Source organism: Somniosus microcephalus, chromosome 15 (genome assembly GCF_052327205.1).
Source record: "Somniosus microcephalus isolate GS21.2 chromosome 15, FLI_Smic_1.0, whole genome shotgun sequence".
NCBI classification, from domain to species: Eukaryota; Metazoa; Chordata; class Chondrichthyes; order Squaliformes; family Somniosidae; genus Somniosus; species Somniosus microcephalus.
Window position 1 is genome coordinate 7,258,609 of NC_141001.1, and position 20,263 is coordinate 7,278,871.

Below are 20,263 nucleotides of genomic sequence, written 5' to 3' on the forward strand. Positions count from 1 at the left end.
GGAACTAACTGATACAACACAATATACAGGCTTATATAGCCCGAGTGGCCATTACCGGCATTACAGTACACATGGGGCTCTTAAAGGCACATACACTACACTATTGCCCCCTGGACTTGTTCTATTGCCCCTTTTAAATATAGTAATAACATTAGCTGTCCACAAGTCCTCTGGGAACAGGTATTAGGAACACAATGGAGTGTGTGGTGGACAAACAAAATGCACCATGAGTTTGGACAAAGGAGACCCCAAACCATTGTAAAAAAAAGGTTTTATTGATGTTATATACAAATGTACAGCACAGATATGAAACTGCAAATGGGCACCATTAGTTCACAGCCCGGGTGCACGTCATTTTAATACATGGATTTTTTTGTAGCTCAAATATTTAAAAAAAGTAATGAAAGCAGGATACAGTCCACTAAATCTACTGCTCATGCACCAAGCTGCTCACAGACCCACTACCTAACTCAGTCACAGTGATTTACACAAATATAAACAGTTCTCTATAGAAACGTAGAAAAATAGTTTACACAAACAGTATAAAACTCATAAAACATTAGGAGTTTGAAGTCATTTTCCTCCTCTTCAGTCTCTCTCGCCAGTCTTCTGGCAGTGCTTCAAAGTTGGCATTCTTCTCAGCCTGGCCACTGTAGGAGTGAACAGGCACAGGGCAGGGTTACTGGGCAATATAATGGATCAGGAACAAGAGACACACAGGGCAGGGTTACTGGGCAATATAATGGACCAGGAACAAGAGAGACACAGGGCAGGGTTACTGGGCAATATAATGGACCAGGAACAATACACAGACACAGGGCAGGGTTACTGGGCAATATAATGGACCAAGAACAATACACAGACTCAGGGCAGGGTTACTGGGCAATATAATGGACCAGGAACAATACACAGACGCAGGGCAGGGTTACTGGGCAATATAATGGACCAGGAACAATACACAGACGCAGGGCAGGGTTACTGGGCAATATAATGGACCAGGAACAATACACAGACGCAGGGCAGGGTTACTGGGCAATATAATGGACCAAGAACAATACACAGACTCAGGGCAGGATTACTGGGCAATATAATGGATCAGGAACAATACACACAGGGCAGGGTTACTGGGCAATATAATGGACCAGGAACAATACACAGACACAGGGCAGGGTTACTGGGCAATATAATGGACCAAGAACAATACACAGACTCAGGGCAGGATTACTGGGCAATATAATGGACCAGGAACAATACACAGACGCAGGGCAGGGTTACTGGGCAATATAATGGACCAGGAACAATAGAGACACAGGGCAGGGTTGCTGGGTAATATAATGGATCAGGAACAATACACACAGGGCAGGGTTACTGGGCAATATAATGGACCAAGACCTGAATGCAGGCGCAGGGCAGGGATAATAGCCGCCTCCTCTAATCCTGTTTCCGTGCCCTCCCCCAAATGTCCTTTTATATTCTTCCTTTTCAAACACTTATCCTCTTCATATTTAGATGATGTTCCAATCTCTGCCTCAATAGTGCTTTGTGGTAAGGCATTCCATTTTAATATCCTCCGTTACCCTCTCCATTCTTCTAGTGAAAATCCTGACTGAACATCCCCTTGTGCGACTGAGTGCGAGTCATCAAAGCGTGCTGAGAGTTTGGGTAAGTGTGAGAGTTCTTAAATTGTTATTTCTCTTTAAATCATTCTTGATAAGATTGCTTAAGCAGTTTAAGTAAAGTTAAATATTTGGGATTCTGTTGGTTTAAGAGTAAAACAAGGTTACACTGCAGTAGGAGTAAATTGGCACAGCAGGCAGTGGAAACCAGTTTTCTAACCAATCAGCAGGGGTGACTCATTTGGCTGTAAACAAACAAACAGTATAAAAAGACCAGTCCTAGTGAGAGTCATCAAAGAGTGCTGTGAGTTTGGGTAAGTGTGAGTTAGGGTAAGTGGGGTGTTAGGTGCTCTTTTCAAACTTTAACTCTGTGGGTTGTAGTTAATAAAGCCTTTCTGGTGCAGAGCGACTGTTGGTAAACCATTTAACTGTTGTAACTAGAGGGATTGATTTAATTTAAATCCAATTAATTAAAGGGGATACTAGCATCTAAAATCGGGCAGAGGGCGTCCATAACTAACAATAAAAAATGTAATTAATTACATAGAATGGAGCAGGTGATGTGTTACTGTTGCGAGATGTGGGAGCCGGTGAACCCCATTGAGGCTCACGGTGATTACGTCTGTGACAAGTGTCTGCTGCTACAGGAACTCCAGCTCCGTGTTGATGAGCTGGAGTCTGAGCTTCAGACACTGCAACACATCAGGGAGGGGGAGAAGTACCTGGACTCTGTATAAGGAGGTGGTCACACCTATGAAGTTAATTAATTCAGATGTAGCCCATGGTCAGGGACAGCACGGTGGCATAGTGGTTAGCACTGTTGCCTCACAGCGCCAGGGACCCGGGTTCGAATCCGGCCTCGGGTGACCGTCTGTGTGGAGTTAGCGCATTCTCCCCGTGTTTGCGTGGGTTTCCTCCGGGTGCTCCGGTTTCCTCCCACAGTCCAAAGATGTGCGGTTAGGTTGATTGGCTATGATAAATTGACCCTTAGTGTTAGGGGGATTAAAGACGTGGGGCTAGGGTGGGACATGTGTTGGTGTAGGGGTTACGGGGATCGGGTGGGATATGTGTCGGTGCAGGCTTGATGGGCCGAAATGGCCTCTATCTGCACTGTGGGGTTTCTGTGAGGACGGTGTGACTACGAGTGAGGCAGGTACGGGGATCCAGGAGGTAGAGCTGTAGGAGCCGCAGCCCTTGCTCTTGTCCAACAGGTTCGAGGTTCTTACTCCCTGTGGGGACAGGAGCAGGGACTGCAGGGAGGATGAGCAACCTGGCCACAGCACCATGGAACGGGGGGCCATTCAAGAGGGGGGAGTAAATAAAAATGTTGTAGTGGTAGGGGATATTATTATTAGGGGGGTAGATAGAGTTCTCTGCAGCAGAGAGCGAGAGTCCCGAAGGCTGTGTTGCCTACACGGTGCCAGGGTTAAGGACATCTCCTCTGGGCTGGAAAGAAACTTGCAGTGGGAGGGGGTGGATCCAGTTGTCGTGGTCCATGTTGGTACAAACGACGTAGATAGGACAAGGAAGCCGGTTCTGTTAAAGGAGTATGAGCAGCTAGGGGTCAAATTAAAAAACAGAACCTCAAGGGTAATAATCTCTGAATTATTACCTGAGCCACGAGCGAATTTGGCTAGGACAAATAAAATTAGAGAGTTAAATGCGTGGCTCAAAGACTGGTGTGGGAGAAATGGGTTTTGCTTCCTGGGACACTGGCACCAGTACTGGGGCAGGAGGGAGCTGTTCCGTTGGGACAGGCTTCACTTGGCCAGTGCTGGGACTAGAGTCCTGGCGGATCATATAACTAGGGCTGTAGAGAGGGCTTTAAACTAACTAGTGGCGGGGGGGGGGGAGGTTCCTAGAGAGCAAATAATAAAAATGACAACAGAGAAGGTCATAGACTTAGGTAGCAGTGGGGAAAATTAAAAACCAGAGCGTGTCAGGAAGGGGCAGAAGGTATGGAGTAAAAGGTAAAGTAATAAAAAGGGCAAAAGCAGGAACTAAGTGTCACAAAACATATTTGAAAGTTCTCTATCTGAATGCACGTAGCATTCGTAACAAAATAGACGAGTTAATGGCACAAATAACTACATATGGGTATGATCTTGTGGCCATTACAGAAACATGGCTGCAGGGTGACAATGCCTGGGAATTAAACATACCAGGTTATTTAACGATCAGGAAGGACAGGCAGGAAGGAAGGGGAGGTGGGGTGGCTATGTTAATAAAGGAAGGAATCACTAATACAGAGAAATGATATTGGGTCAAACGATCAGGATAATGAAACAGTTTGGGTGGAGGTAAGGAATAATAAGGGGAAAAAAACACTAGTGGGCGTAGTCTATAGGCCTCCGAACAGTTGCAACTCTGTTGGACGGAGTATCAATCAGGAAATAGTTGAGGCTTGTAATAAGGGAACATCTATAATTATGGGGGATTTTAACTATCATATTAATTGGACAAATCAAATTGGGCAGGGCTGCCTTCAGGATGAGTTCATTGAGTGTATTAGGGATGGGTTTCTTGAGCAGTATGTAACTGAACCGACCAGGGGGCAAGCAACCTTAGATCTGGTCCTGTGTAACGAGACAGGATTAATTAAAAATGTCCTAGTAAAGGATCCCCTTGGAATGAGTGACCATAACATGGTTGAATTCCATAGTCAATTAGGGGGTGAGAAGGTTGGATCTCAAACAAGCGTGCTAAGCTTGAATAAAGGAGACTATGAAGGTATGAGAGGGGAATTGAGTAGAGTGGATTGGGAAAATAGATTAAAGGGTAAGACGATACATGATCAGTGGTGTACATTTAAGGAGTTATTTTACAACTTCCAAAAAATATATATTCCACTGAGAAGGGTGTAAAAGAAAAGACAGCCATCCGTGGCTAAGTAAAGAAATTAAGGATAGTATTCGACTAAAAACAAGGGCATATAAGGTAGCCAAATCTAGTGGGAGGATAGAGGATTGGGAAAACTTTAAAAGACAGCAAAAAATAACAAAAAGATTGATTAAGGGAAGATAGATTATGAAAGTAAATTAGCAAAAAATATAAAAACAGATAGTAAGAGTTTTCATAGTTATATAAAAAGAAAAAAAGGGTGGCTAAAGTAAATGTTGGTCCCTTAGAGGATGAGACCGGGAAATTAATGGTGGGAAATATGGAGATGGCAAAAACACTGAATGAGTATTTTGTATCAGTCTTTACAGTAGAGGACACGAAGAATATCCCAACACTGGACAAACAGGCGGCTATAGGGGGGGGGACCGAGTGTAACATATCAAAGTTTGCAGATGATACTAAGATGGGAGGGAAAGTAGTGAGTGAGGAGGACATAAAAAACCTGCAAGGGGATATAGACAGGCTAAGTAAGTGGGCAGAGATTTGGCAGATGGAATACAATACTGGAAAGTGTGAGGTTATGCACTTTGGCAGGAAAAATCGTAGAGCAAGTTATTATCTTAATGGCAAGAAACTGGAAAGTACTGAAGTACAAAGGGGGTCCTGGTGCACGAAACTCAAAAGGTTAGTATGCAGGTGCAGCAAGTGATTAAGAAGGCCAATGGAATGTTGGCTTTCATTGCTAGGGGGATAGAATATAAAAATAGGGAGGTATTGCTTCAGTTGTACAAGGTATTGGTGAGACCGCACCTGGAATACTGCATATAGTTTTGGTGTCCATACTTAAGAAAAGACATACTTGCTCTCGAGTCAGTACAAAGAAGGTTCACTCGGTTAATCCCGGGGATGAGGGGATGGACATATGAGGAGAGGTTGAGAAGATTGGGACTCTACTCATTGGAGTTCAGAAGAATGAGAGGCGATCTTATTGAAACATAAGATTGTGAAGGGGTTGGATCGGGTGGATGCGGGGAGGATGTTCCCGATGATGGGTGAAACTAGAACTAGGGGGCATAGTCTTAGAATAAGGGGCTGCTCTTTCAAAACTGAGATGAGGAGGAACTACTTCACTCAGAGGGTGGTAGGTCCATGGAATATGCTGCCCCAAAAAGCTGTAGAAGCTACATCATTACATAAATTTAAAACAGAAATAGACAGTTTCCTAGAAGTAAAGGGAATTAAGGGTTACGGGGAGCAGGCAGGAATTTGGACATGAGTCTAGGTTCAGATCGGTCATGGCCCTGCGGGTAGCGGAGCGGGCCCAGGGGCCGTGTAACCTGATCCTGCTCCTATTTCGTGTGTCTAATTCTGTTAGATTCAGGAGATGGTTCTGTGATAGTAGATTGGCGGTTAGGATCAGATCAGCCATGATCTTATTGAATGGCGGAGCAGGCTCGAGGGGCCAATTGGCTTACTCCTGCTCCTAGTTCTTATGTTACCGATTCACCAACAAGTGGAACCAATCTTTCACTCTTTAGTTTGTGTGTATACTCTATTAGCTCTTCCCCAGCCTTCTGTTCCAGTGACGAAGCACCAATTTCTTGTGCCTTCTTTCATTCTTGGTATCATTTGACTCCCTCTCCCTCTTTACAACGCTCTAACTATGGTGCTTCCCTTTTCATTTCACTTAGCTCAGACGTTGCCCCTTTAAATTCTCCTGTGCCAGATCTTCAAATAATGACCGCTCCCAATGCTGCCCATTTCTCATTCTTCAGCGGCCGTATGTCTCGATGCTACTGGGCTACTATCGAAGGCGGCACACACTCTCTTGCAATGCAGCTAAGCCAGTCGACTGGAAGTTGATCCCCTTTGGCCCCATGCCCACTTTCCCACCTGACTGTTAAATAACCCAGAAACTTGTAACCAAATCAAAGTTTGCAATCAATTCAGAAATGTTTCAACTCTGAGAAGCCTGGACCAAATCAGAGCAATTTTTAAACAATGCACAATTTTTTTTAAGTCAGCTCGGAGAAACTTTTCAACAGCTTTGAAATGTTTATACATTTCTAACGTTTAACCAACTTAGAGACTTTCAAACAACTCAGAGAAACTTTTGTAGTAGTTTGAAGTTTTAAAAATTTGAAGTTGCATGAGGACGGAATACTTTGTGTGTTGTAAATGCCGAGATGTTTTCCTTCCATGCCCAAATTCTGGAGGGATTCAACTGCAAGGTAGTCGAAGCACTGAAGGCCGAGTGGACAGCCTCTGAGTGACTGGCCACCGTGGGCTTCATAAATAGAGGCATAGAGTACAAAAGCAAGGAAGTTACGATAAACCTTTATAAAACACTGGTCCGACCTCAACTGGAGGATTGTCCCCAATTCTGGGCGCCACACTTCAGGAAGGATGTGAAGGCCTTTAGAGAGTATACAGAAAAGATTTACAAGAATGGTTCCAGGGATGAGGGACTTCAGTTACGTGGCTAGACGAGACGCTGGGGTTGTTCTCCTTAGAGCAGGGAAGGTTGAGAGGAGATTTGATAGAGGTGTTGAAAATCATGAGAGGTCCAGACAGAGTAGAGAGAGAGAAACTGTTCCCATTGGCGGAAGGGTCGAGAACCAGAGGACACAGATTTAAGGTGATTGGCAGAAGAACCAAAGGTAACATGAGGAAAAACTTTTTTTACGCAGCGAGTGGTTAGGATCTGGAATGCACTGCCTGAAAGGGTGGTCGAGGCAGACTCAATCGTGGCTTTCAAAAGGGAATTGGATAAGTACCTGAAGGAAAAAAAATTGCAGGGCTACGGGGAAAGGGCAGGGGAGTGGGACTAGCTGAAGTGCTCTTGTAGAGAGACAGCATGGGCTCAACGGACCGAATGGCCTCCTTCTGTGCTGTAACCATTCTATGATTCTAATTCCTGTTTCCATGACTGCTCTGCTCCCCAGATGTGTCCTGCACTACTTGTGACCAATGGTGTATAAAGTCTTTCAAACTGGGTGCGGGTTCCAGAGTCCCTAAGAGCGGTGTGCTCACCTGACCAACTGTTGCTGCTTCCACTCCTCAATCCGTTTGTGTGCCAAAATCCCCCTCTGTTCATCTTCGCTGGAGCTGGAGTGTTCATCCTCGTCCAACTCCCGCTGAATGCTCTGCCACTTTTTCACCAGTGATGGCATCTTTGTTTTACTCTTCTTATTCTGAAAGAGAAAGAGTGTTTAGAAGATAAGGCACCCTGAACACAGAACCCCGGCCCTGAACACAGCCATATGATGGAGCTATCCCTGATCAGAGGCAAAAAGCAAGTGTCAGCACCCAGTGCTACAAGGCCACTCACTGAAAATGGCAACCATTACCGTGGGTGTGCCATTTCGATTAAATAATACAATAGGGGCAAACAAGGATGTGAACAAGATTGGCCTAGAAAATGTGATAGTTGGAAGGGTGAAAAGGAAGAGACTACTGTACAATCTAGCTCACTGATCTCACCAAACCATACTCTTAATTACTTGAAAAATGGTCAACATAGCACTGCTGGTACAGATAGATGATCAGTGGCATACGTCTCCTCACGTTAAATCCTCTAACACAGTTACTATGCTCGGCAGGAAGAACTGTGGCTAAGGATCAGGACTAAAGTGTTATTATACTCCCAGGTGGGGAGGACTGTAGGTAGGAATCAGTAATAGTTACTCTCTCTGTACTGATTTCTTCCCTCTAAGTGATGCCAAGGGCAACTGTATCACCTACTGCTGCCCAGAGTCAATGAGGCGCAGAGCCCGGGACCATCCTGGTCTTGTTACTCAGTGGATAAACAGGCAGGCATTGGGGGATGACAAGAGTACTTTTACCATTAGATATTTCAACTTTAGTTAAATGACAGCATTTCTATTCCGGTTGGCAGGGAGAACATTTTCTGCAGTTGGGATATTCCAGGCTCCAGTGCAGTGGTTCAGAACCATCAGCAAATACAACATGTGCCATGACGCACCAATGGGGGTGGTTTTGATGCCAGAGCAGTAAACGGCAGCTGTGGGGGATGGGGGGAGAATAGGACACCAATCCAATTTACCGGAGGAACTTGGAAACAATTAGTATGCCAATTCCAGAAACTTTGTTAAGCTGCGGTCGGTGAGCTGCCGGCGCAAAACCCGTTTCTTGGGCAGCTTGCTGGTTTAGGTGCAGGAAAATGGGTGGCGTGGCCATATTTGAAGGGCATGCAGCGACAGCTTAAAGGGAAGGTCCATTTTGTGTGCGGCAGAGAGAAGCAACACTGGGGCAGCAATCAACGCGAGTTTAGAACCTGCAGCAGCAATGACAAGTCCTTTCAAATCCTTCACTGTGGGGAAAAAAACCCTCAAAAGGTACAGCAAGAAAAATGTCTCCAAAAGTTCCCAACACCAGCTGGGTTTCCCATTAAATATTGCACCAAATGGCTGCCTCCAAACTAGTACCACCCATGGAGGTGGGTGTGAGTATGAACTGGCAGCAGTCAGGGGGGGATGGGGGCAGAGTCTAAATGATGCCACCTGACCCTTATTTGCATGCATTCCTGGGGCTCCTGGCCACCAGCAATTATGGCTGCTGGAAAATCTGAGCGCATGCTAAAGCACCAGTCCGGGGGGTGGTGGAGAAATAAGAGCTTGCTTAGTTTTCTGCAAATGGAGCCAGCCAGCCAATATAGAGACAGAAATCACCTCCACTATCAGTCACCAATCCCTGGGGTCAGTAATTCACAGGAATTGTGAAGAGGCCCCCAACTGGAAGTGGCCCGTTCCCCAAGTCACCATCTCATCACAGCTCCCAGCACACACCCCAGAAGAAATGAAAGCACACGGAAAGTGCAACTCCTAAGAGCTGGGAGCGATCGGAATGGGAGGTGGCTGCGGACTGCCACCCAAGGCACTTAGGTACAAACGCCTCAGGAGCATGGTCGCTGGGCAGTGTCAACCTGGGTCCCAGCTCAGCAGAAATATATTTGCCAGAGGCAGAATATATAGATATAGAGACACACACATGGCAAGAACCCAGAGACAGACACACACAGCGAGCCACACTCTACCTTGTCTTTCTTCACTCTCTTGCTCTTCTCCACTGCTTGGGCCGCCGTGCCAGTCGGCAGTATCTCCGGCATGTTAAGGGGTGGTGGGTTTGCTTGGGCGACTGGCACTTGGTGTTGTGGAATAGCGTATGGTGCCTGCACTGCGTTGGCTGGCGTGGGCAGCAGAGGGGGTGTCGGTGCAGGCACAGCCTGGTGTATGGGAGGAACGGGTACCATCGTGGCCAGCATCTGGGGACCTGCAGCTCGACAAAAGGGGAAAGAGCATTCAGTTAGCCTCGTTCACTATAGATCAAAGGTCACCGCTAACCCCGAGAGCAAAGTGCGCATGGTTAATGAGTGCCACCCAAAGTGGGATTAAATTACAGCCCCATGCTTATACAGAGGGCACCCATCACGTGATGCAATACCTCCTATGTGGACAAAACAGGCCACGCATACAAGACAGGTTCTTATTTGAGCAGTTCCCGTTCTTGTAGTACACACCACAGTTAAACAGATACACGAATGAGAACGGTAGAAATTCACCCAAAGTTCAAATGGCATGAAGCACCCCTCCCACCTGGTGCCGCAGACAGCCCCAGGGCCCTCCGAGAACCCTACGCAAAGGCCACAACACAATTGAGGGGTCGGGGCGAGCGGGGCTGGCAGAGGGGTGGGGGTGCACGCGCAGCGGGACAGACACACATCCACCCACACAGACTCCTAGTAGCAGAGTAGAAGGCAGAGTCCATGCAACACTCTTCTCGGTCTCGGTTCTGCCAGTGTACAAAGTACAGATAAATTCGCAAACCTAGCAAAACAACCAATCACACTCTGACTCTCGTTTCCCACCTGAACCTCTCTCTCATTTAGATGCGCAGTTTAAATAACAATCATGCATTTATATAGCAGCTTTCACAACCTTGTGACGTGCCAAAGCACTATACGGCCTGAAAATTACTAGAGCAGTTGTTGTTGTAAAGCCCCGCCCATTCAGTCCCACTGCCAGAGTGCCCCATGTGCCATCCTTCAATAAACACCAGATGCCACCATGCATCCCTTTTACCTGGAATCATGGCTGACTGAGTGTAGAGGACAGGACTGCTCCCAATGGTGACGGTGCGTGGCATTGGTGCAGACGCCAGCACTGCTGCCTTCCTCTTGCTGGTTTTGGCAGTCTGACTTGGGGCTGACGTGTTCAGAGGTGCAGCTGAAGCAGAGTTACTCTGAAAGATAACCAGTTCTGTTTTGTAGGCATTCCAGAAAGACCTTGTCCATCTAATTTACACACACAATCATTACTGAGTGACAACTGCTCTATGGAGCCCATCCGCACCAATGGTGCTCAACATGCATGGGGGATTCCAAAACACATTCCTAGGAAGTAACAGAACACAAGAGTCCAGTGTATGTTTCACGCTCATATCCTGTGCATATAACAGCTTCTTTAGCCAGACAAGGTTATATGCAGGACAGTGCATGGCCCATGCTGTGTTCCTTGGCATGCAATGGGTTGTGCACAGGATAGCACACAGGCTGTGCGGAGCTCCTTGGCTTATGTATAGGACAGTGCATGGCCCGTGCTGCGTTCCTTGGCGTGCAATGGGTTGTGCACAGGATAGCACACAGTCTGTGGTGCGCTGCACGACCCTACTCAGGCCATCTCAGTAGTGTTTGCTAACATACTGCACGCGATCCAATTGCAGCGCCCTATTCACCAGGCCAACTGAGATTAGCCAACTCACCACAGAACAGGGATCAGATGCCCGAGAGCTGCTCCAGCCTCTTCAGAAACTGACCCATACCAAATTGGAAAGCCAATTGGAGCTGGGCTTTGAAATCAGGATCTGTGATCACTCAGTAACACGATGCTGTACAAGGCAGTAATCTATTCTCTGGTGCCTGTCGAAAGAGCTCACTGCTATAGCATCCGTCCATATAAAAGACCGCCTATACGTTTCAGCCACTCACTGCCATGACCAGCTGAGCCTTGGTAGGGAGGGGTACGGCTTTCCTTTTTAAAAAAAAAAAAAAACGGTACCACCGCTCCAATCTCACCTTCTTTACTGCTGGGGGCGGGACTGTTGTAACTGGGATGATGGGGAGAAGGGCTCTTTCCAAACAATCCTCTTCAGTCCCTGGCGCTGGCGGCTCCTTGCTCTCCACTTCCATCTCCACTTCCTGTATGTCTCCGTCATCATTTGGAGGGGGAGGAGGCGGGGGCGGGGGAGGGGGGGAGGAAGGTGGGGGTGGGGGCGGGGGAGGAAGGTCCAGTGGGAGGGGGGGTTGAGGGGGGAGGGGAGGCTGGGCACTGTTTCCTACAGAAGCAACATTGATTGGCTGAAGAACAGAAGCTTGGCTAGTACATAGCTCCATATGCACGGGACCTGATTGTAAGCAGAACAGGCAGAGTAATATTACACAGAATGAACTGAAATGAAAGAGTGTTAGTGCATACAATGCGAGTTACTGCCACACTGGCGACCCAACTGGGCTTGGGTGGCAACAGCCCAATGTCCACAGTAGGAATGACAAGCATTGTTCAGCAACCATTCACATACATACTTTCCAGGAATTCCTGAGAAGCAACAGAAAGGCCATTCTGTCCCCTTGAGGGCTCCAAGTCTGCTTAACCCAGTTTCCCCATCCTCTCCACCGATTCCCGCCCTGCCTGAACATCCCATACCCCTGTATACTAAATTCAGCATGTCACTGTAATCCCTCAAACACCATCGCTTCCCACTGCCACACATGCCTCTAACTCAATGTTTCTGGTGTTCAGATCTGGGCACTGCATGAGTGACTTGCCTTCACTTGGGGAGATGGCAGGGACAGAAGAATTGTCTCATTTAAAATGTAATTTATTGTAAAATTTGGGGCGAGCTCCAGCTCCCATCTTGCGGGTGCCATGCTGTGCTTTTCAGAGCCTTGTGCAAAGCACCACACAAGGGATTGGACCGCTTACAGACACAGAGACCGAGCGAGCAACACAGAGAAAGCGACAGACACAGAATGCACAGTCTACCGTTGCAGGGAGACTCCCTTTACCAGACACCTGCGAGTCCACTGAAACAGACCTGAAGGAAAATGGCTCTTATATTTGGGCTGTGTGACAGTCCCTGCACTGGAGAGTAATGCATCACCTGGGAAGTGGTTTGGGATGTTTTGAGAGGCCGAATAAAAGGACAGAATAAATGCAGAGATTCGATAGGGGAAAAAACTCAAGACTGCCACTACATAGAAACATAGAAGATAGGAGCAGGAGTAGGCCATTCAGCCCTTCGAGCCTGCTCCGCCATTCAATGTGATCATGGCTGATCATCCAAACTCAGTACCCTGTCCCCGCCTTTTCCCCATATCCCTGCCTTTTCCCCATATCCCTTGATCCCTTCAGCCTCAAGAAACATATCCAACTCTTTCTTGAATATACTTAATGAACTGGCCTCCACCGCCCTCTGTGGCAGAGAATTCCACAGGTTCACCACTCTCTGGGTGAAGAAATTCCTCCTCATTTCAGTCCTAAATGGCTTACCCCTTATCCTTAGACTATGACCCCTGGTTCTGGACTCCCCGGCCATCAGAAACATCCTTCCTGCATCTAGTCTGTCCAGACCTGACAGAATTTTATAGGTCTCGATGAGATCCCCCCTCAATCTTCTAAACTCCAGTGAGTATAAGCCCAATCGACACAATCTCTCCTCATACGTCATTCCTGCCATCCCAGGTATCAGCCTGGTGAATCTTCGCTGCACTCCCTCCATGGCAAGAACGTCCTTCCTCAGGTATGGTGACCAAAACTGCACACAATACTCAAGGTGCGGTCTCACCAAGGCCCTGTACAACTGCAGCAAGACATCCTTGTTCCTGTACTCAAACCCTCTTGCTACGAAGGCCAACATACCATTTGCCTTCTTAACCGCCTGCTGCACCTGCATGCTTACATGAGGGGCTTAGGCTACAGTCGTCTTCTGGGACTTGCTGCTCGTTATCTGGCTGGTAGCTAGGTGGGCTTTAGAGTGTTTGAGAGTTTTTAAAGAGGCTCATGTAGCTCATTAATCTGTTCAACAATTTGCATTTATATTGAGCCTTTCTCGCAGTAGAACACCCCAAGGCGCTTCCACAGGAGTCAGACAAAAAACTGACAGCAAGCCAAAGGAGACATTAGGACAGGTCAAAGGTTGGTCAAATAGGTAGACTTTAAGCAGTGTCTTAAAGGAGAAGCCTGAATTTTCTTGCTCCTCCCAGAGGCTCTCCTCCCCCAAACTACCTGCACTTATACAGCACCCACCCAGGAAACCCAGCCTGCTCTTTAAACAGAGGAATCTAGACCGAAGTCTAAAGCCACACCCCTCCCACGCCTGCTCAACCGACACCACTCAAGCGATTCTTTCTAAACCAGCTGATCACTTGACGTATGGAGAACGATTCCAGAGCCAGATACTGAAGAATATCACCTACTGCAGTCAGCCCATCGCTCCCAACCTGGGGTAACCTGCAATCCACCGCCAACTCCACAGGAGCGGGAACCGACAGGTGACTAAGGCCCAGAAGTTTGAAAGGAACGTGGATTGCTGCTCCACAGGTACAGACAGAGCCAGCAGCAAAACCCCTCACCTGCAGGATCACTCGGGGCGCCCGCGCTCTCTTTCACTGGAGCACTGGCGGAGAACACACTCTTGCCAACATTCAGCCTCGAGGCGCACTCGGCCGCTTCCTCCTCCTCGTCCACGTCCGGGAACTCCCACTGCGACTGGCCCGTCTGCTCATTGAGATAGAAATAGCGCCGGTGCTCCCTACGGCGTGACAGAAAGGAGACACTTAGTACAGGGGGGGCGGCAGCAGGTGGACCCTGCCAGAGGCGAAAAAAAAAACAGGTGAGCTTTTTTTTGCCGACAGGAGGTTTGGCACCTCCTGCTCCTAGCAGTCTAGGAAAGCAGAGGTCAAACAGAAAACCTCATGATTCAATTTTGGTTTGGATTTTTGTTTGTTTTGTTTTATATATCGTGCCTTTTAAAAACGAAAGTGTTACAAATTTTGGCCCAATTATCATTGTTTTCGGTGGGTGAAAACGGCTGCCCGATAACAACGGTGGCACTGAGCAGGGTATCTGACGGCAACTCAGACATCCCTTTTAATCTAGAAGCAAACAAGGAAGGAATTAGTGCAAAAATATTCTTCAAGCTGAAAAATAAAACAGTAATTTTTAAAAAAAATATATGAAAACACATTTACATATTTTATAGATGCAGTAAACTGTAATAAGAGAGAAAATAAAATAATTCTGACCTGTGCTTCCGGCAATAACCTTCGTCTTCTCTCGCAGCTGCTGCAGGAGGCACCTTCCCTCTTTCTCTTGTGTGGTCGGTTCAGGAATTCCATCCCAGAAATTTCCAGCAAAGCGCAGACATTTCTTGCATGCGCACTCTCTCTCTCTCTCCCGCCCCTTTCCCCTTTTATCGTTACTCCCTTACTCAGCACAATTATATGAGTAGTCTATCTGTTCAACTCCAACACTCAAACCTCAGCATGAGAAATTGCCAAATTTTGTGGGTTACATTTTAGGCTGGTCCAATGATTTCTGTTTTGCTTTTGGGATTTGAACACATGCGGGAGGAGTGTTACCAAATTAGCAGTTTAGTGAGCTGGCAGTCTGCAACTACTGTTGCCACGTCGTCATGTGGAGATGGGGAGGGGGGGGGGTCACAGTTCGGTTGTCACGTGTCAAAGGTGAAAGGTGAAAAAGTAGAAGAGTGCGTACCTGTCCCAATGGCAGGACCAGCCTTTTGGGGATGCATTAGATTCATAGTGTTTAATCTGTAAATCAGCTTCCTGCAGTTTGCGTTTGAGGTATTGGCCATTCAGTGCTCCTTCTCGCCAGTCTGATATTCGAGTCTGAAACCCAAGAGAGATGTTATTAAAGGATGGAAGGCCACTAAACTGAACAGAGCACCTAGAGTCACTACAACACAAGTTTGTGTAAAGGAAAAAAGATCACAGCCAAAATCACCCACCTTTTGGTAAAAACTCACCCCTTGAGTAGGAGATGCTCAATCAGTCCTGAGGCATGTCACTGACTCAACATGCACACTGCTCTGAGGCCGTGGAGTGCCAGGGAGACCCATTGGCAGATGGAACAAGGACACGGGGGGCCCGGTGGGTCCACCAGCAGACAGAGGGGGCAGGTAGGCCCATCATCCGACATGGAGAAGAGGTGGGCAAGTAGGCTCATAGTCCAACACGGGGCGGGTGGGTAGGCCCATTGTCTAAACTGGGCGTAGGGATGTGAGCGGGTGAGCTGGTAGGCCCATTGTCCCGACGCGAGGGTGGGCCTATCATTTGACATAGCGGCAGGGGCATAAGGCCCCATTTAGACCTGCTGGCAGACATAGCAATAAGGGCGCAGAGGCAGCTCTGGATGGCGACAGTGCAGACAGTAACGTGGATAGGAAAAGAGGCTCAAAAACGAAACCTGTCCAATATCATAGCGATTAAAGACAAAGCTCTCCCTCCCAGTCCTCAAACATCACTACAGACTTAGTGTGGAATGAAATGAGTCAGTCTCAAACCTCGATCTGGAGCAGCAGGAAGTGGAAGTTGGAGATAGACTGTCTGCTAATTCCCAGGAATTCCAGTTTACTGGAGAGAGTGTTTGCCAGTTCAGCAATCTGAAACTGATAGAAGATTTGGAGTCAGCATCAATGTTCAAATGACTGTGCACCCAAAACCGCATCCCCCCTCCCCAAGACCATCCCACCCCCACAGCGCTCACCGAAAATGTCCTAGCATACCGAGCCATGCTATTCCTAGAAAACGTTCCAGTGCATGCTCAACATTGCAAAACAAGACAGAAATGCCAGCACAGCCTGGACAATGGCCTTCCCACCTTCAGTTCACCACGGTCATCCTTTTCTTCTGGAGGATGTTTTGGTGCAGCCGTTTGCTTTTCCGTAGACCCTTCAAGATCCATGTCACTTTCCTCAGGATCAATGATCGGCTTTTCAGGAGCTGCAAAGAAAAATGATTTACAATGCAAGGTTGAAATTATCCGAACTCTTCCTTGGGATGGGTGAGGTAGAATAGGAAAATAAAGCGGGTGACTGAAATTATACAACACCCGGTTACGACAGTCACACATGACACTCAACATTTACTCTCAATCTCAAGTTGTCCTGGCCCAACTTGCAACAATTTCCCTCTGTATTTAACTGTAAACCATAGTTGTCAAAATAATTTACTACATTGTGGTTCCTGTGCAATTCCCTGCTGGCTGCAGGAGCTGAGTGAAGCAAGATTGGGTGACTTCAGCCTAGTTCTCTTGGGCAGGACGGAAATGCTTTTTACTTGGTACAAATAGTCAGTCTCACTCACGATAGCTACGAAAGCTGGTGTGAAGAATGTAAATATGGCATTAGAGCATCCAATGTACTCATCTTTACTCCATATCTAACCCATGGCGTACCTGCCCTGGGAGTATTTGATGGGACAGTGTCGAGGGAGCTTTACTCTGTATCTAACCCGTTCTGTACCTGTCCTGGGAGTGTTTGATGGGACAAAGTAGAGGGAGCTTTACTCTGTATCTAACCCATGCTGTACCTGTCCTGGGAGTGTTTGATGGGACGGTGTATCTATCTAACCTGTGCTGTACCTGTCCTGGGAGCGTTTGATGGGACAGTGTAGAGGGAGCTTTACTCTGTATCTAACCCGTGCTGTACCTGCCCTGGGAGTGTTTGATGGGACGGTGTATCTATCTAACCCGTGCTGTACTTGTCCTGGGAGCGTTTGATGGGACAGTGTAGAGGGAGCTTTACTCTGTATCTAACCCGTGCTGTACCTGTCCTGGGAGTGTTTGATGGGGACAGTGTAGAGGGAGCTTTACTCTGTATCTAACCCGTGCTGTACCTGTCCTGGGAGTGTTTGATGGGACAGTGTAGAGGAAGCTTCACACATTGTGAACACAATGTGTTTTCTTCACTACAAGCCATTTAGCCTCTCAGAACATGTTCGGCTTGCACATTATGGATACGGTAGTGTCGTGGTTCTGGTACCAGACAAGCAATCCCAGGGTCATGGGTTGTGAACTTGACCATAAAAGCTGCCAGACGAGCATAAAACTGAGCTGGTTCTCGAATGTCTGTACTTGCCACGGCTAGCCAGTCCAGTCTTAATGCCTCTGGAGAGGCCCAAGAAGACACGTATATGTACAAACAAATGAAGGCCCATCATCTTCTCAGGGCAACTAGGGAGGGGGTACGAATGCGGCCTTACCAGTGCCGCACACTTCCCGGATGCAAAAAACAAAGATTGATAGTCTGGACAGGGACAAGACCCTCGAGATGAAGCTTCTCCAATCACTTACCAGTTTCAGCACAGAGCACTCCCTCCGGGGCGGTGTCACGCTCCGGGTTATCTGAAGCGCGGCCGGCAGGCTCAGGACTGAATGTGCGAGCCAGTGCCTGCCACTTCCCTTTCCTGTGGATGTGCTTGCTGCTCTCAGACACCTGCCCCTCCTGCACTAAAGTCTGGCTGCAATCAGAGCGTGGACTAGACCCAGCCAAGCTGGCATCGCCCTCCTCCAGCGCACGCAGCTCTGCCTGTGAACACACGGACCGAGTCAGCATCGTAACACAAAGCGGCGTGGATATAAACAGCAGATAAAACAGTACAGGAAACTTCGCGATATCCGGCACCGACGGGACCGAGCTGCTGCCGATCTATCAAAACTTCCGGATAGACCAGCGCTAATGTTGAAGGATACAGAGGATTTCATCTCCGTATCTGATGACAAACACTGTTGCTTAGCAACAGCTTGTAAACACTCGGCCCGTACCTTGGAAGCATCTCTGAAGCTGTTGCTAAGCTAGAGACGCTTTCCAGAGCCTGACTGTTTAAAAAAAAAAAAAAAAAAAAATGCTAGAAGAAAAAAAACCTAACCAAAACGGCTGCTGATTTCTGCCGTTAGATCGAGGTTTCCGGACATACAACCTCCGGATAAATCAAAGTTTCCTGTATTACACAAGAGTGCCACTGCCTCTTTATTTGCTTTTTCCCCCCCCGGGTGTATTTTGTAGTTACCAAAGTGAAGGATCTTCTTCGGCGTCACTTCCCACCCCAGGCGTTCTGGGCCTTGGTGTGAGCACCAGCTCAGAGCAGCTTTATGCTGGGGCTGAATCAGCACAAGTGTGATTTTGCCCAGTGTATGGGTTACCAATACACTGAATAAACACCAACACGGCACAACTGCGCATTTGGTCCTTCTCAGCCGTTCATTATCCTTGGTTCCAGCGGCCAGCTTATAGCACACATTGTATTGTTCAAATCATTCTGCTCCCCCAAAAATTAAAAAAGTATTGCTAGCGGATCCTTCGCGGCATTGCGAATTGTAACTCGGGTGACCCTTCTTCCTGCAAGGATAGGAGCGCGTGCCAAGATGCACAATGCTGTCACTGGGGGGTAATTTGTTGTTAAGTAAGCACAGTCTCAGATTATCACCCAATTGCTTTGTGAGGGAACTGTGCAAACTAGAAATGTAAGTTTAGTGCTGCTGATCACAAGCACCCAGTCTCTCTCTCTTTTTCTAGAGGGTTTTGCATCCATGAAGTGCGATGGTCACAAGGTTTATCCGAAGCAAAACCCTCAAGCACTTACGAGAGCACTGCACTAGTTGAAGGAGACAATCCGCTCCCAGTTATAATCTCACCTTCTTTCTCTCTAGCACCAGCTCCAGTTCCCGCGTATACTCCTCCTCTTCTTCTTTCTCCACCCCCTCCTCTTCCTCGTCCTCCGCGCTCTCCTGGGAAAGGTTCAAGCTCTGGCGATCCTCTTGTGGCGTTTCCTCCACGTGCACACTGCTGCTGTTCCCGCCGTCGTCCTCCTCACCCGCCTCCTCCTGTTCTTCCTGGCAAATCAACTTCTTTCGCCACTTTTCCTCTGCTTTCTTCACCTCCTCGGGGATGAGCGGAGCCAGCAGAGACGCGGCAACACCCGAGCGTTCCTCCTTCTCGCAGGCCAGTGCAAACACACTCTCGTTAACTTCCTTCAGAAGCAGAAAAGAGCAGGTTAGAGAGACATGACACCCACAGGAGCCGGCACGGCCGCGAATCAAAGTTACCTGTACATCAGCGGCCCCCATTGAAATAAATGCAGTCTTCCACACAAGAATTTTATTTTTGTTGCCCCTTTTCCCGGCAGAAAAGCAACAGATATCACCTTATTTCACCCCTACCTTCTTCAGGTTTCTGCTGTCTGGCTTTGCCACAGTTTGGTCATGGTGATAGACGCCCGTGTGCTGATAGCTACTCTCCACCTCGCCAGCGGACAGGGTCACGGAGCTGAAAGACAACACACAGTAACATGCGTCTCCTCCCTGGGCTGGTCAAAGGCTCTGCAGCAACGCGCGTTCCCAAAACTGAATGGCCTTCCCGCCCCCCCCCGCACGATGTGTTTTACATGACAGTTGAAGGGACTAGATTGTTCCCTATACATGGTGTAGGCAAAGCCCCACACAGCTCAGTTTCTGCTTTCAAGTGTGGAAGTTATGTTAGTTATTTAAAGCTCTGGTCAGACCTCATCTGGAGTACTGCACTCAAGGAAGAATATATTGGCCTTGGAGGGGGTGCATCGCAGAATCACCAGAATGATAGTGCGGCTGAAAGGGACTAATTATGAATACAGGTTGCATAGATTAGGCTTGTACTCCCTTGAATGTAGGGGATTAAGGGGTGAGCTAATTGAGGTGTTTAAGATGATCAAAGGAGTTGATCGGGTTGATAGA

General features: G+C 47.8%; 1 protein-coding gene across 3 annotated transcripts in view; it reads right to left on the bottom strand.

Moving 5' to 3' along the window:
* Positions 1–254: 254 nt before the first annotated feature.
* Positions 255–20,263, bottom strand: part of fnbp4 (formin binding protein 4) — a 56,033-nt gene continuing 36,024 nt past the window's right edge. For 2 of the 3 annotated variants that reach the window (XM_086007487.1, XM_086007490.1), the window contains 12 exons: positions 19,715–19,820; positions 19,190–19,525; positions 17,849–18,083; positions 16,376–16,497; positions 16,059–16,163; positions 15,251–15,384; positions 14,107–14,285; positions 11,551–11,879; positions 10,559–10,718; positions 9,514–9,749; positions 7,491–7,651; positions 255–650 (listed from right to left, as the gene is read on the bottom strand). In XM_086007487.1, the coding sequence (XP_085863613.1) occupies positions 560–650; positions 7,491–7,651; positions 9,514–9,749; positions 10,559–10,718; positions 11,551–11,879; positions 14,107–14,285; positions 15,251–15,384; positions 16,059–16,163; positions 16,376–16,497; positions 17,849–18,083; positions 19,190–19,525; positions 19,715–19,820 (2,194 nt within the window). In that variant the 3' untranslated portion in view covers positions 255–559. The remainder of the gene's footprint in view (positions 651–7,490; positions 7,652–9,513; positions 9,750–10,558; positions 10,719–11,550; positions 11,880–14,106; positions 14,286–15,250; positions 15,385–16,058; positions 16,164–16,375; positions 16,498–17,848; positions 18,084–19,189; positions 19,526–19,714; positions 19,821–20,263) is intronic. The other variant, XM_086007489.1, reaches the window with a different exon arrangement.